At 42.8% G+C, this 13,795-nt stretch overlaps 1 protein-coding gene across 1 annotated transcript; it reads right to left on the reverse strand.

Annotated features, from left to right (window-relative positions):
- Positions 1-344: 344 nt before the first annotated feature.
- On the reverse strand, positions 345-1,493 carry LOC139386267 (alpha-(1,3)-fucosyltransferase 4-like). Its single transcript, XM_071131764.1, has one exon. The coding sequence runs from the start codon at positions 1,491-1,493 to the stop codon at positions 345-347; it is 1,149 nt and encodes a 382-aa protein (XP_070987865.1).
- Between the last annotated feature and the right edge of the window lie 12,302 nt (positions 1,494-13,795).

Genomic DNA, 13,795 nt, shown 5'->3' on the forward strand with positions numbered 1-13,795 from the left:
GAGGTCAGGACTCAAACCAGCGCTGAAGGTTGGTGATGGTGTCAGTCCGGAGTCTGTGGTTCCACACTGAGGTCAGGACTCAAACCAGCGCTGAAGGTTGGTGATGGTGTCAGTCCGGAGTCTGTGGTTCCACACTGAGGTCAGGACTCAAACCAGCGCTGAAGGTTGGTGATGGTGTCAGTCCGGAGTCTGTGGTTCCACACTGAGGTCAGGACTCAAACCAGCGCTGAAGGTTGGTGATGGTGTCAGTCCGGAGACTGTGGTTCCACACTGAGGTCAGGACTCAAACCAGCGCTGAAGGTTGGTGATGGTGTCAGTCCGGAGTCTGTGTTTCCACACTGAGGTCAGGACTCAAACCAGCGCTGAAGGTTGGTGATGGTGTCAGTCCGGAGACTGTGGTTCCGCACGACGCGACATGCTGTGCAGTAATGCTCCGCCCAGAAAGCGGTCAGGTGCACGCTGTAGCTCCTCCTCCAAGCCAGGTGTCTCTGCAGGAGGGTGGGGCTCCGGCGCAGCAGCATCAGGTATTGGGCGAGCAGGCGGGGAGAGGAGAAGTCGTCCACATGAATGAAGGCATCATGGGGGAGGAAGCGTTCGTAGTTTTCCCGCGGCGGCCCGAGAACTACAGGAACGGCCCCGGCCAGTAAGGAGTTCCACAGCTTCTCGGTGATGTAGTCGGGGTGCTGGGAGTTCTCCAACGCCAGATAAAACAGGTAACGCCTCACCGTGCGCACCACAGTGCTGTCCTCTGGCAGTGGCACGCCTGCACGCCCGAACACATCCACGTCAACGTAGTTAACCAGCCGACGGTAATACGCCACGCGGGCCTGCGACTCCGACCAGTTACTGATGACCCAAGCCAGTAGGTGGGGCCGTCGGGGGCGTGTGTGGGGGGCGTTGGCCTGAGGGTGAAGGCGGGTCACCAGGTAGCCGTAGGGGAGGAAGATGTCTGAATCTGCACGGTAGGTCATGGTGAGGTTGAACAAGCCCTCGAACTGCTGCAGGCCACGAGTGTGAGACGGGGACTCAAAATTCATCCAGATCCACTTCTGGCCACGGGGTCGTGGGTCAGACGGGAGCGCCGTGGCGTTGGTCACTATCTCACGGTGGTGCATGATGATGGCGTCAGCCCCAGGGTACATGCGTCGGTCGTCGGTCAGTACGCACCCACGGATCCCAAAGCGCGCCTCACAGTCCGGCAGTCTGCGGTAACGGCCGAAGGGGTGCGTCCACAACAGAAGGGTGACATCTCTGGGCTCCACTCCAGTGAGAGGGAGGGGTTGGAGTCGTGGGTCAAAGAGATTGAGAAAACACACTCCGAGGAGGAGAAAGAGTCCACAGACGAAAGCGGTGAAACACACCCACGAGCATGATGTTCTCAGAACAGCCACTCGAAATGTTTTGCAGCGACACAGACTGGGGCGCTTACCGGCTCTGTGAAAGGTAGAACGACCCCCTGTTATCCACTGAGTTGCCCACTGAGTTAGCTCCATGAAATCCCGTCAGACTTCCAGTCCTTATATATCCATTAACTACTCATGCACCTTTTGTCATTGACTCCAGAAGTTCTAGAACCTTAACGTCCACTGCCCTGTCACATTCTCCTCTCCGTTGAACTCAGAATAATGATCTCTTCCACCTGGGCTAGGATGACAAGGACAAAAGTTAAGGTCCTCCTTCCTCACACCTGCTACCTCCCTGCGCTATGAGAGAGAAAAAACCAGTCGGCCCAGTCTCAGGAAAACATTTAAGTTCGGCCTACAGTCTCTTTGTTTCTACTCTGTCAGGCGAGATTAGGACATCCGCCACCAGACTTTAATCATGTGTTACCGACATTTCCTGAGCTGTGTTGTTAATGTGGTCGCAAACAGATAGGCCTAAACACCATCCTGCTCAAATAGTTGATGTGGCAGCGTGCGAGCTCCGGTTACCGGTGAATGGGGTCTTTGTCACCCTGAGAGGCTCTTTCAGGATGGCACAAGTAAACACGCTGTCCCTCGGGTTGAGGGCTGCTATGTAGCCGAGAGGCAGCAGTGCCTGAACTTAATGATATACCTCACTGGCTTGAACCAATGATCACACAGTTAAAATGCAGACCTCTTGAACCAATGATCACACAGTTAGAATGCAGACCTCTTGAACCAATGATCACACAGTTAGAATGCAGACCTCTTGAACCAATGATCACACAGTTAGAATGCAGACCTCTTGAACCAATGATCACACAGTTAGAATGCAGACCTCTTGAACCAATGATCACACAGTTAGAATGCAGACCTCTTGAACCAATGATCACACAGTTAGAATGCAGACCTCTTGAACCAATGATCACACAGTTAGAATGCAGACCTCTTGAACCAATGATCACACAGTTAGAATGCAGACCTCTTGAACCAATGATCACACAGTTAGAATGCAGACCTCTTGAATCAATGATCATACAGTTAGAATGCAGACCTCTTGAACCAATGATCACACAGTTAGAATGCAGACCTCTTGAACCAATGATCACACAGTTAGAATGCAGACCTCTTGAACCAATGATCACACAGTTAGAATGCAGACCTCTTGAACCAATGATCACACAGTTAGAATGCAGACCTCTTGAACCAATGGACGAGGGACACAAAGTAACAACATAAATATAATGTAGGGAAAAATATCACAGATACTTCCAATTATCTTATCTAATTTAATTTATGATCCATGAGGGTAAGATGCGGTAACCTGCATGTGTTTAAATTTGTTAAACGGTAATTACCTTAGCTGTGTTAGGTCTATAATCTACTTTGCAGACTAAACTCCTCTCCATGGTGAAGGAAGTTTCTGATGAACCAACTGAGTGGTGCTTAGACAAGGCTTTGTGGAATCTTGTTCCGACTACTATTTACTCGCCAAAAGTCAATACTTTAAAATAAAAAAAAGTGAATTATAAATCGCCCCATTTTTGTATGTTTGTCCTTTTTAGTTGCGTGCCTTTGTTTGCTGAAATCCCATACTTTTTCAATAAACATTAACCAAATTCCACCAACGACGGTTTCCTTGTTGAGATTCAATTGGCACAAGAGCATTTGCGTACAGTTGCCATCTTAGAGCAACAGCAGTGAGCAAACAGTCTGTCCAAAAACCCTACTAAACTCCATTCATTTCCCCATAGGCTTTGTCCAACGAACCATGGAGGAGTGCCCACAAAAAAGACGGCTCTCTATAGGCAATTGACCTAAAAAATCTATTCAACCCGTTATGGCGACAGAAGTCTGTTTTCCTCTTCCGGTTCTAATTTCCATACAGTCCACAAGGGGGCTCCCTTCACCTAGTATTGCTGTCATGTACGTCAAGGCCTCATCAATTGCTTTTAGGTATTTTCCAGGTATTTTTTTTTTTAATATATTTTTTATTCATATTCATAATTAAAATGTAATCCCATGCACTGTGTTCTTAAAATTAGGTCTTAATGAATAAAATGGCAGAAAATATGCAGAGAAAGTGAGAGAGATTGATAGAGAGAGAGAGAGAGCGAGAGAGAAAGAGAAAGAGAGTCTCTGGTGGCACAGCTGGCGCTGCAGTACAGCGCCCTGAACCGGGAGGCCCGATTTTCTCGATTTCTGTTTTAGATTCCGTCTCTCACAGTTGAAGTGTACCTATGATTAAAAAAAAATACAGACCTCTACATGCTTTGTAAGTAGGAAAACCTGCAAAATCGGCAGTGTATCAAATACTTGTTCTCCCCACTGTATATGCTCCTAAAAACCAATGAGAAGATGGGAGAGGCGGGACTTGCAGCGCGTGAAGCGTCACAAATAGAACCAAGTTCTATTTTAACATCTGGCTGAAGCCACTTGATGCGGGGAGAGCAGGGTGGGTGCAATGATTGAATAACATGTATGTGTACATTTATTTTGCAATGCTCGCACACGCGACGTGACCGGTGTGGTCGGCATGCATGTTCTTTGTTTACACGCAGAAGTTCGCTGCTCAACATAGAATCACATGTGTAACGCTCGTCGTTGTAAGAATGGTCGGACCAAGATGCAGTAGGTTAATCATTTTATTTCATGATAACCAGCAACAAAACAAGAAAGCGTAACCACCGAAACGTGCAGCTTTGTAGGGCTAAAAAGCAACTACACAAAATCAAGATCCCACACACAACAGGTGGGAAAAGGCTTCCTAAATATGATCCCCAATCAGAGACAACAATAGACAGCTGCCTCTGATTGGGAACCATACCAGGCCAACATAGAACCTTACAGTGAAATGTTTACTGACAAGTCCTTAACCAACAATGCAGTTCAAGAAATAGAGTTAAGAAAATTTTTACCAAATAAACTAAAGTAAAATATTATATTTTAAAAAAGTAACCCAATAAATTAACAATAACAAGGCTATATACAAGGGGTACCAGTACCGAGACAATATGCGGGGATACAGGTTAGTCAAGTTGTTTTGTACATGTAGGTAGGGGTGAAGTAACTATGCATCGATAATAAACAGCATGTAGCAGCAGTGTAAAAACAAATGGGGTGGTCAATGTAAATAGTCCTGGGGGCCATTTGGGGGAAGAAGCTGCTAAGGAGCCTTTTGTCCTAGACTTGGTGCTCCGGTACTACTTGCCGTGCTGTAGCAGAGAGAACAGTCTATGACTTGGGTGACTGGAGTCTGGGACAATTTTTTGGTCTTTCCCCTGACATAGCCTAGCATATACAGTGGGGCAAAAAAGTATTTAGTCAGCCACCAATTGTGCAAGTTCTCCCACTTAAAAATATGAGAGAGGCCTGTAATTTTCATCATAGGTACCCTTCAACTATGACAGACAAAATTAGAAGAAAAAAATCCAGAAAATCACATTGTAGGATTTTTAATTAATTTATTTGAAAATTATGGTGGGAAATAAGTATTTGGTCACCTACAAACAAGCAAGATTTCTGGCTCTTACAGACCTGTAACTTCTTCTTTAAGAGGCTCCTCTGTCCTCCACTCGTTACCTGTATTAATGGCACCTGTTTGAACTTGTTATCAGTATACAGTAGGTCCTGGATGATTTAGAGTGCATGGTGGGTGGAGAAATTGGCTGAAAAATCTATGTAAATAGCAGCCTATAGCCTAATGTTGTCTGTCAAACAGGTAGGCCTTCTTCTTGTTTCTTAAATAGGAAGAAATAGGATGCAACGCAAAGCACTCTTGTTGTTAATAAAGTCTAATTAAAATGAAGACATTGAAATGAATTATGCCTACTTGAATATGCCTACTTGAATATGCCTACTTGAATATGCCTACTTGAATATGCCTACGTTCAGCACCATGAGCTGTGCATTTCCGACTGATTGTGCCGTGACTGCTGCTTCAAGTTTCAGCAACACAATGTAAGTTAATAGAATCTGCTTAATTGTGAGGTCAATAACTCTGATAAATACATAATTTACATTTAAGTCATTTAGCAGACAATATTATCCAGAGTGACTTACAAGAGCAATTGGGGTTAATTAAAACCTCTACAGGATTGGTGGGTCCCCTTCGGGACGGTTGAGCTAACGTAGGCTAATGCGATTAGCATGAGGTTGTAAGTAACAAGAACATTTCCCAGGACATAGACATATCTGATATCGGCAGAAAGCTTCAATTCTTGTTAATCTAACTGCCAATTTACAGTAACTGTCCAATTTACAGTAGCTATTACAATGAAATAATGCCATGCTATTGTTTGAGGAGAGTGCACAGATGTGAACTTGAAAAGTTATTAATAAATTAGTCAGATTTGGGCAGACTTGATAAAAAAAATGTAACCGAAATGCAATGGTTCATTGGATCAGTCTAAGACGTTGTACATACACTGCTGCCATCTAGTGGATAAAATCTAAATTGTGCCTGGGCTGGAATAATACATGATGGCCTTTCTCTTGCATTTTAAAGATCGAACAAAAAAATACAAAACAAAATCATGTTTTTTTCTTTGCATTATCTTTTACCAGATGTAATGTGTTAAATTCTCCTACATTCCTTTCACATTTCCACAAACGTCAAACTGTTTCCTTTCAAATGGTATCAAAAATATGCATATCCTTGCTTCAGGTCCTGAGCTACAGGCAATTAGATTTGGGTATGTCATTTTAGGTGAAAATTGAAAAAAATATATACGATCCTTAATTAAGTGCTTTGTTCAATGGCACATCAACAGTCGGCTTGGGGATTTGAAACAGTGACCTTTCGGTTACTGGCCCAACACTCTGAACCACTAGGCTACTTGTCACCCAAGAAACATTGTTTTTATTCAAATTTATTATAGTAGTAGCTATCAAAGTTGACCTCTGGACCTCCTTCTCAAATGTTTTATTTATTTTTAGTTAACCTTTATTTAACCAGGTAAGCAGTCGGTTGAAGAGCATGCACTTAGTTTTGCTAGTGTTGAAAAGCAGTTGGACAGAAGATAGGCTATAGGCTAGAAGCATGCACTTTGCAACATATAGCCTATGGATCATTTGATTGAGAACACACTAAATAGCCTATAGGCCACTTGATATTGCACAAGCAGCAGAGATTGAGTGATGAGGGGCGGCATCGGGTACACATTGATGCATAGCCTAATAAGCAACTCATTCTAAAACACTAAGAAACATAGAAATTTAATCAATTACAAATTACACGACTCTCCCCTGGACTAGATTTAAAAATAGATTTTAAAAAAAATATATAGATATATATATATTTATATACACATATATATATATATATATATACTAAACCCTCCCCTTGATTGAACTTGAAAAAGCATGACCCTCCCCCATTTGGGTAAGCATTAGAATAAACCGCCTCAATATTTGGTGGTAATCGGAGCTGATCTGTGGTCAGTATTGTGAAATCATTCTAATGTTAAGGTAAGATTTGAATGGAGAAAGCTGATCCAAAAGCAGCGCTCCCTTTCACTGGATCCTATCAGTATGGACACACATGGCTCCAATGACTCACTTAATGACCGTTCCCTCTGCATGGTGTTTTGGGAAACACATGTTAAATCTTTAGCCGTTGTAGGAAAGATGGATTGTTTAAACACTCGTAAGCCTTCCATCGCTATCAAGAAAACCGGAGCCACTTCATGTCAATACCTGTGTGTGTGTGTGTGTGTGTGTGTGTGTGTGTGTGTGTGTGTGTGTGTGTGTGTGTGTGTGTGTGTGTGTGAGTGTGTGTGTGTGTGTCTGTGTGTGTGTGTGTGAGTGTGTGAGTGTGTGTGTGTGTGTGTGTGTGTGTGTGTGTGTGTGTGTGTGTGTGTGTGTGTGTGTGTGTGTTTAGGCCTTCTCTCCCTGGGGTGACACACTCCTCTGGATGGGCCCCAGGCTCTTCATCTATATCGATTTCCTCTTTCTATTCTTTTCTCTTTTTTCTCCCTCTCCCAGGGGATAGGATGTCTCAATTCAAACTCTCTCTCAGGAGGGGACAGGATGTCTCAATTCAAACTCTCTCTCAGGGGATAGGATGTCTCAATTCAAACTCTCTCTCAGGAGGGGACAGGATGTCTCAATTCAAAATCTCTCTCTCAGGGGATAGGATGTCTCAATTCAAACTCTCTCTCAGGAGGGGACAGGATGTCTCAATTCAAACTCTCTCTCTCAGGGGATAGGATGTCTCAATTCAAACTTTCTCTCTCAGGGGATAGGATGTCTCAATTCAAAATCTCTTTCCCAGGGGATAGGATGCCTCAATTCTTTCTCTCTTTCCCAGGGGACAGGATGCCTCAATTCTGTCCAGTTAGGCCCAGAGAGAGAGAGAAACAGGGAGAGAGATCGAGAAGGAGAGAAAGAGAAAAAGAGTGATGGAGAATGAGGAGAGCTAGAGACAGAAAGAGTGAGAGAGAGAGAGAGAGAGAGAGAGAGAGAGAGAGAGAGAGAGAGAGAGAGAGAGAGAGAGAGAGAGATAAGGAGGGGGGATTGCAGAGAGAGAATGCAGAGGCGGCTGGAAACTTCTGGGCTCTGAGCGTGCGCTGATCACTGAGGCCCTCACTGACCCCTGACCTTGACATCAGAGGTGACCCCTGGGATCAAAAGGTTGTGTGAAAGTGCCGTTCCAGCGATTCACTGCACTGCCGGGCAATGATGATCTTGTCCAGCCTCCCCTGGCTGTCTGACATGATTAGTGGTGCTCTCAGCCCCAAGCCCCCAAGGGCCACACATCCATCTCTGCCTCTCCCCCACAGCACAGCCACGGCTGGGGCCGCTAAGAGCATCAGCACTCAAAGGCTCAGTTAACGAGCAGAGAAAGCAAGACAAACTGAGAAAGTGAGACAGCTCAAGGGAGTGGAGGTGAGAGACAGCAGATCTGTTAGTTTCAACAGCACACTCTGGAAAGGAGAGATGGATGTATCAAAGGGACTATCCGTAGTTGGTACACCCAATTTCTGGACTTATAAATATGAACCCATTGATTTTTGAAGAATAAGAATATACACTGTACAAAAATATAAACGGAACATGCAACAATTTCAAAGACTTTACTGAGTTACAGTTCATATAATGAAATCCGTCAATTAAAATAATGAATTAGGTCCTAATCTATGGATTTCACATGAGTGGGAATACAAATATGCATCTGTTGGTCAGGGCCATCTCCTTCGGATAGAGTTGAGCAGGCTGTGTATTGAGGACTGTGGAATGTTGTCCCACTCCTATTCAGTGGTTGTGTGAGGTTGCTGGATAATGGCGGGAACTGAAACACGCTGTTGTACACGTCGATCCAGAGCATCCCGAACATGCTCAATAGGTGACATGTCTGGTGAGTATGCAAGCAATGGAAGAACTGGGACATTTTCAGCTTCCAGGAATTGTGTACAGATCCTTGTGACATGGGGCTATGCGTTATCAGCTTTTTGTACGTATGTAACATTTCTGGGATCTTTTATTTCAGCTCATGAAACATGGGACCAACACTTTACATGTTGCGTTTATATTTTTGTTCAGTGTATCTTTCCTGCCACCCAAATGGTGGAACGAGCTTCCCCCCCTGATGATAGGACAGCAGAGTCCTTGCCCGTCTGAAAACCTCCCTCTTCACAAAGTATTGTGGTTAAATCCCCCAGTGCACAAATAACACTCTCACTTTTCTTTTCCTACATCCTACTGACTATGACTGTGATTTGTGGATCTCAACTAACTATCTCAAGATGAATGCACTCTGGATAAGAACGTCTGCTAAATGAATAAAACGTCAAAATAAATATGTAAATTTAATCGTGGAAATGCCTAATGAACTTAGTCTAACTGTACCTCGTCAGAATTATTAGCTTGTTTTAAATCCAATGTTTGTAAACAATGTAAACGTAAACAAACACTGTATAGCCACACAACACGGTTAGAACGATCATTTTAATGTCATGGATGGGCAGTCCTTACATCCATAGGTCTGTCTATTCATTTGAGAGTGGTTACATTTCTACAAATCAAATCGTATTGGTCACATGCAAATGTTATTGCGGGTGTAGCGAAATGCTTGTGTTTCTAGCTCCAACAAGTGCAGTAATATCTAACCATTTTCAGCCTTTGAATTCAGACCAGATGAACATAAATAAACAGTTTGCTCAAAGTACAATTTAAAATGGTGCATTAGCAGATCAAGCATATCATTAAGGTAAAAAAAATACAATCTTCTTGGCTTTTGCCTTGCTTCTCATCATTATCATGACTAGATCAGACCACTCTGATTTCACTACACGATCTATAAGCCTGTACAGGGCTAGTCATAGACGTCTATGATTGGTTCAGATTTGGTCCGGATCGGACCAAAAACCAATGTCCGTGGACGTTGAAAATGAAGGCCGGTCTGGACCACACCCCCAAAAAGCGTAGCCGTCTGTCTGTGCATCCTGAGGTGTAGCCTACAGCGTTGTCTGACATTTACATTTTATGATTGCCCATCTACAGTGGCTTCCGAAAGTATTCACCCCCCTAGGATTTTTCTTTTGGGGGGGGGGGGTGTATCATTTGATTTACACAACATGCCTACCACTTTGAAGATGCAAAATATTTTTTCTTGTGAAACAAACAAGAGATAAGACACAAAACAAAGACACAAAACAGAAAACTTGAACGTGTATAATTATTCACCACCCCCCAAAGTCAATACTTTGTAGAGCCACCTTTTGCAGCAATTACAGCTGCAAGTCTCTTGGAGTATGTCTCTATAAGCTTAGCACATCTGGCTACTGGGATTTTTGCCCATTCTTCAAGGCAAAACTGCTCCAGCTCCTTCAAGTTGGATGGGTTCCGCTGATGTCCAGCAATTTTAAGTCATACCACAGATTCTCAATTAGATTGAGGTCTGGGCTTTGACTAGGCCATTCTAAGACATTTAAATGTTTCCCCTTAAACCACTCGGGTGTTGCTTTAGCAGTATGCTTAGTGCCATTGTCCTGCTGGAAGGTGAACCTCCGTCCCAGTCTCAAATCTCTGGAAGACTGAAACAGGTTTCCCTCAAACATTTCCCTGCATTTAGCACCATCCATCATTCTTTCAATTCTGACCAGTTTCCCAGTCCCTGCAGGTGAAAAACATCCCAACAGCATGATGCTGCCACCAACATGCTTCACTGTGGGGATGCTGTTCTCGGGGTGATGGGTGTTGGGTTTGCACCAGACATACTGTTTTTTCTTTGATGGCCAAAAAGCTCAATTCTAGACTCATCTGAACAGAGTACCTTCTTCCATATGTTTGGGGAGTCTCCCACATGGCTTTTGGCAAACACCAAATGTGTTTGCTTATTTTTTTCTTTAAGCAATGGCTTTTTCTGGCCACTCTTCCGTAGAGCTCTGTGGAGTGTACGGCTTAATTAAAGTGGTCCTATGGACAGATACTCCAATTTCCACTCTGGAGCTTTGCAGCTCCTTTAGGGTAATCTTTGGTCACTTTGTTGCATCTCTGATTAATGCCCTCCTTCCCTGGTCTGTGAGTTTTGGTGGGAGGCCCTCTCTTGGCAGGTTTGTTGTGGTCCCACATTCTTTCTATTTTTTAATAGTGGATTTAAAGGTGCTCCGTGGGATATTCAAAGTTTCTGATATTTTTTTATAACCCAACTCTGATCTGTACTTCTCCACAACTTTGTCCCTGACCTGTTTGGAGAGCTCCTTGGTCTTCGTGGTGCCGCTTGCTTGGTGGTTTTGCTTGCTTAGTGGTGTTGCAGACTCTGGGGCCTTTCAGAACAGGTGTATATATACTGAGATCATGTGACAGATCATGTGACACTTAGATTACACACAGGTGGGCTTTATTTAACTAATTGTGTGACTTCTGAAGGTAATTGGTTGCACCAGATCTTATTTAGGGGCTTCATAGCAAAGGGGATGAATACATATGCACACACAACTTTACAGTTTTTTTCACTTCACCAGTTTGGACTATTTTGTGTATGTCCATTACATGAAATCCAAATAAAAATCAATTTAAATTACAGGTTGTAATGCAACAAAATAGTTAAAACGCCAAGGGGGATGAATACTTTTGCAAGGTACTGTATGTGGTAAGACTACCGTTTGTAAAACACCAAAAAACTACGTCCGGACAGAACCAAAAAATGACATCTAAAAGACGTCGGTTCGTGCTTACTGGGGTGTAGCCTAGCCATGTCGGCCTCAATGGAATTTTATGAATGCCTATCTATGTGTTAGGCCCACCGTTTGCAAAACAGGCCGTTGCATTGGCTTTATTAGTCCTGATTCCTGTGACTAGTCAATTTGGCTGTTTAAGCTCTGAATATCGGCTACCCAACTTTCTCAGGAGTTACCTATTTGGCAATGTGTTTACACAGTGGGAAAATGCAGGAGTGTCTTATTTTTCGCTATGATCAGCTAGTCATAAATGGACGGACACAAACTTGAAACCACTGATCATGACAATGGGGTGAAACTCCTTGACAACAGTTGTTATCGTTCATTCCATATTGTCCATTTCACTTTGACCTGTCCTGTTTTTAGGATGTGTTGATTGTTAACATGCCAGAATGTTTTTTTTGATTTATTAAGTTAGGCTACTATTTGATCAGAGAAACCTGCATGATGTAAAAAGTGTCCGTCTCATTACATTGTCATTCATTTTATCTCCAGCCTGTAGGCTACAGAAAAGGTCACATTCTCTTTCTACCGTATCCTAGATCTTCTACGTGATTTATGTTAGATTATAATTTTTTGATGGAACGTTGGTGGTGCGCCACAGCGATGCATCTCTCCAACAGTACCCTGGAGAGGCATGCTGGGAATGTCACTGGTTGAAAGAAATTGCCATTGTTTCGGGGCCGAATTAAGTTTGTTTTTATGTATTGTTGTTGGAGGTGCGTCTTGGCCAGTTAAGCTCAGAAAATTCCACCCTCGTCAATCTTCCACCATAGGCTGCTGCCTAATGAGCGGGCCCGCCGTGAACCTGTAGGTGTTCTCTCAAACTTGTCTTTCTAGATGGATTTGGGAGGATCTCACCCCACCCAAGTCTCGCAGCTTATTACTGTCTGAGCTAAAAACACAATATTGAGTTAAGTCGGCAGACAGAATAAGAACAACACCACATAAGGAGGGGAGGTCATTTACCAAACGGCTCTTCTTCCTGAATTATGAGTGTGATTGAACGCACTGATTTTGCTCATTCAAAAAAAAGAAAAGATTTCAGATTGGGGGTGTGGTTCGAAGTGGCAGTTACTGATGTTTGTACCCCATGAGACACCATAGGAACAAAACTGGTATTACTTCCTCCAAAATTTTCTGAATTTATCTGAAAATATTTCAAGAAATCTATAATACATTTTTAATGTTTTTTTTTTGTTGCTGTGAAGATTTTAGTTGAGCAATGTAACATCTAGCTAGGGTGTTCGGTGTAGCATTTCACAAGTAAAAAAAATACTGTCTTGTTGTTTTTATGTAAACAAAGTCCCAATCCTCTGAGCTGCTGGACAGGTTTGTCTGGCTCAGTGGAACGGTGTATTCAGTGTTAGTGTGCAAGTGAACATCGTCGAAATCAAAACCCGACCCTCAAGTAAGTCAGGATGAACTGACTTAGAAAAAAAACTCTGTTTTTGGAAGAACATATTTACACTTTGTAGTCAATTTTGACACTCGAATAAACGTGTCTGACTCATTTCGATGCCACATAGGCCGGTTTTCAATCAGATACTGTAAGTTGTTTATTGCCTTCAGTTGCGCTTGAAATCTAGTATGAAATGACATACCAGCCCTGAACTACCCTAAAAATAATTGTTTTAACTGGGGTAATTCATTACGAAAAGTAATGAATCAATAAAAGTTAACTCCAGATGTAATTAAAGGGGTAACATTATATTGGCTCTGCTGCAAATCCATGGTTTTATTTTTAGAATTCGGGGCTTGAAATCTACTGGCTGTGAAAGAATAAAATGTTCATGATTAGAACACAAAATTAAAACTCATTTGACAGCCTAAAAGCCAGGCTCACAAAGGGGCCATTAAAATCCCACCAGCCTAAAGGGTAGTCAGTCTGGTGGCCACTATACAAATAACTCAATTGGAAAATGCAATCAGGTCACTGGTTGATAAAAAGTCAAAAGAATACAAAACAATGGAACACGTTGTCTACAATGCAATGCTTACATTGTGAATTTTTACAACTGCGATTGTGTCCTAATTTGGTGTGTGGTGTGTGTTACTATTACTTATATTCAGTAATGTAAAGTACTTTAGTAGAAATACTTTAAAGTAGTTATTTGGGGTATCTGTACTTTTAAAAAAAAATATTTTTGACAAATTTTACTTTACTACATTCCTAAAGAAAATAATATAAAATAAGTTATTCCATACATT

The sequence above is a fragment of the Oncorhynchus clarkii genome, chromosome 27 (genome assembly GCF_045791955.1).
Source record: "Oncorhynchus clarkii lewisi isolate Uvic-CL-2024 chromosome 27, UVic_Ocla_1.0, whole genome shotgun sequence".
Lineage (NCBI taxonomy): Eukaryota > Metazoa > Chordata > Actinopteri > Salmoniformes > Salmonidae > Oncorhynchus > Oncorhynchus clarkii.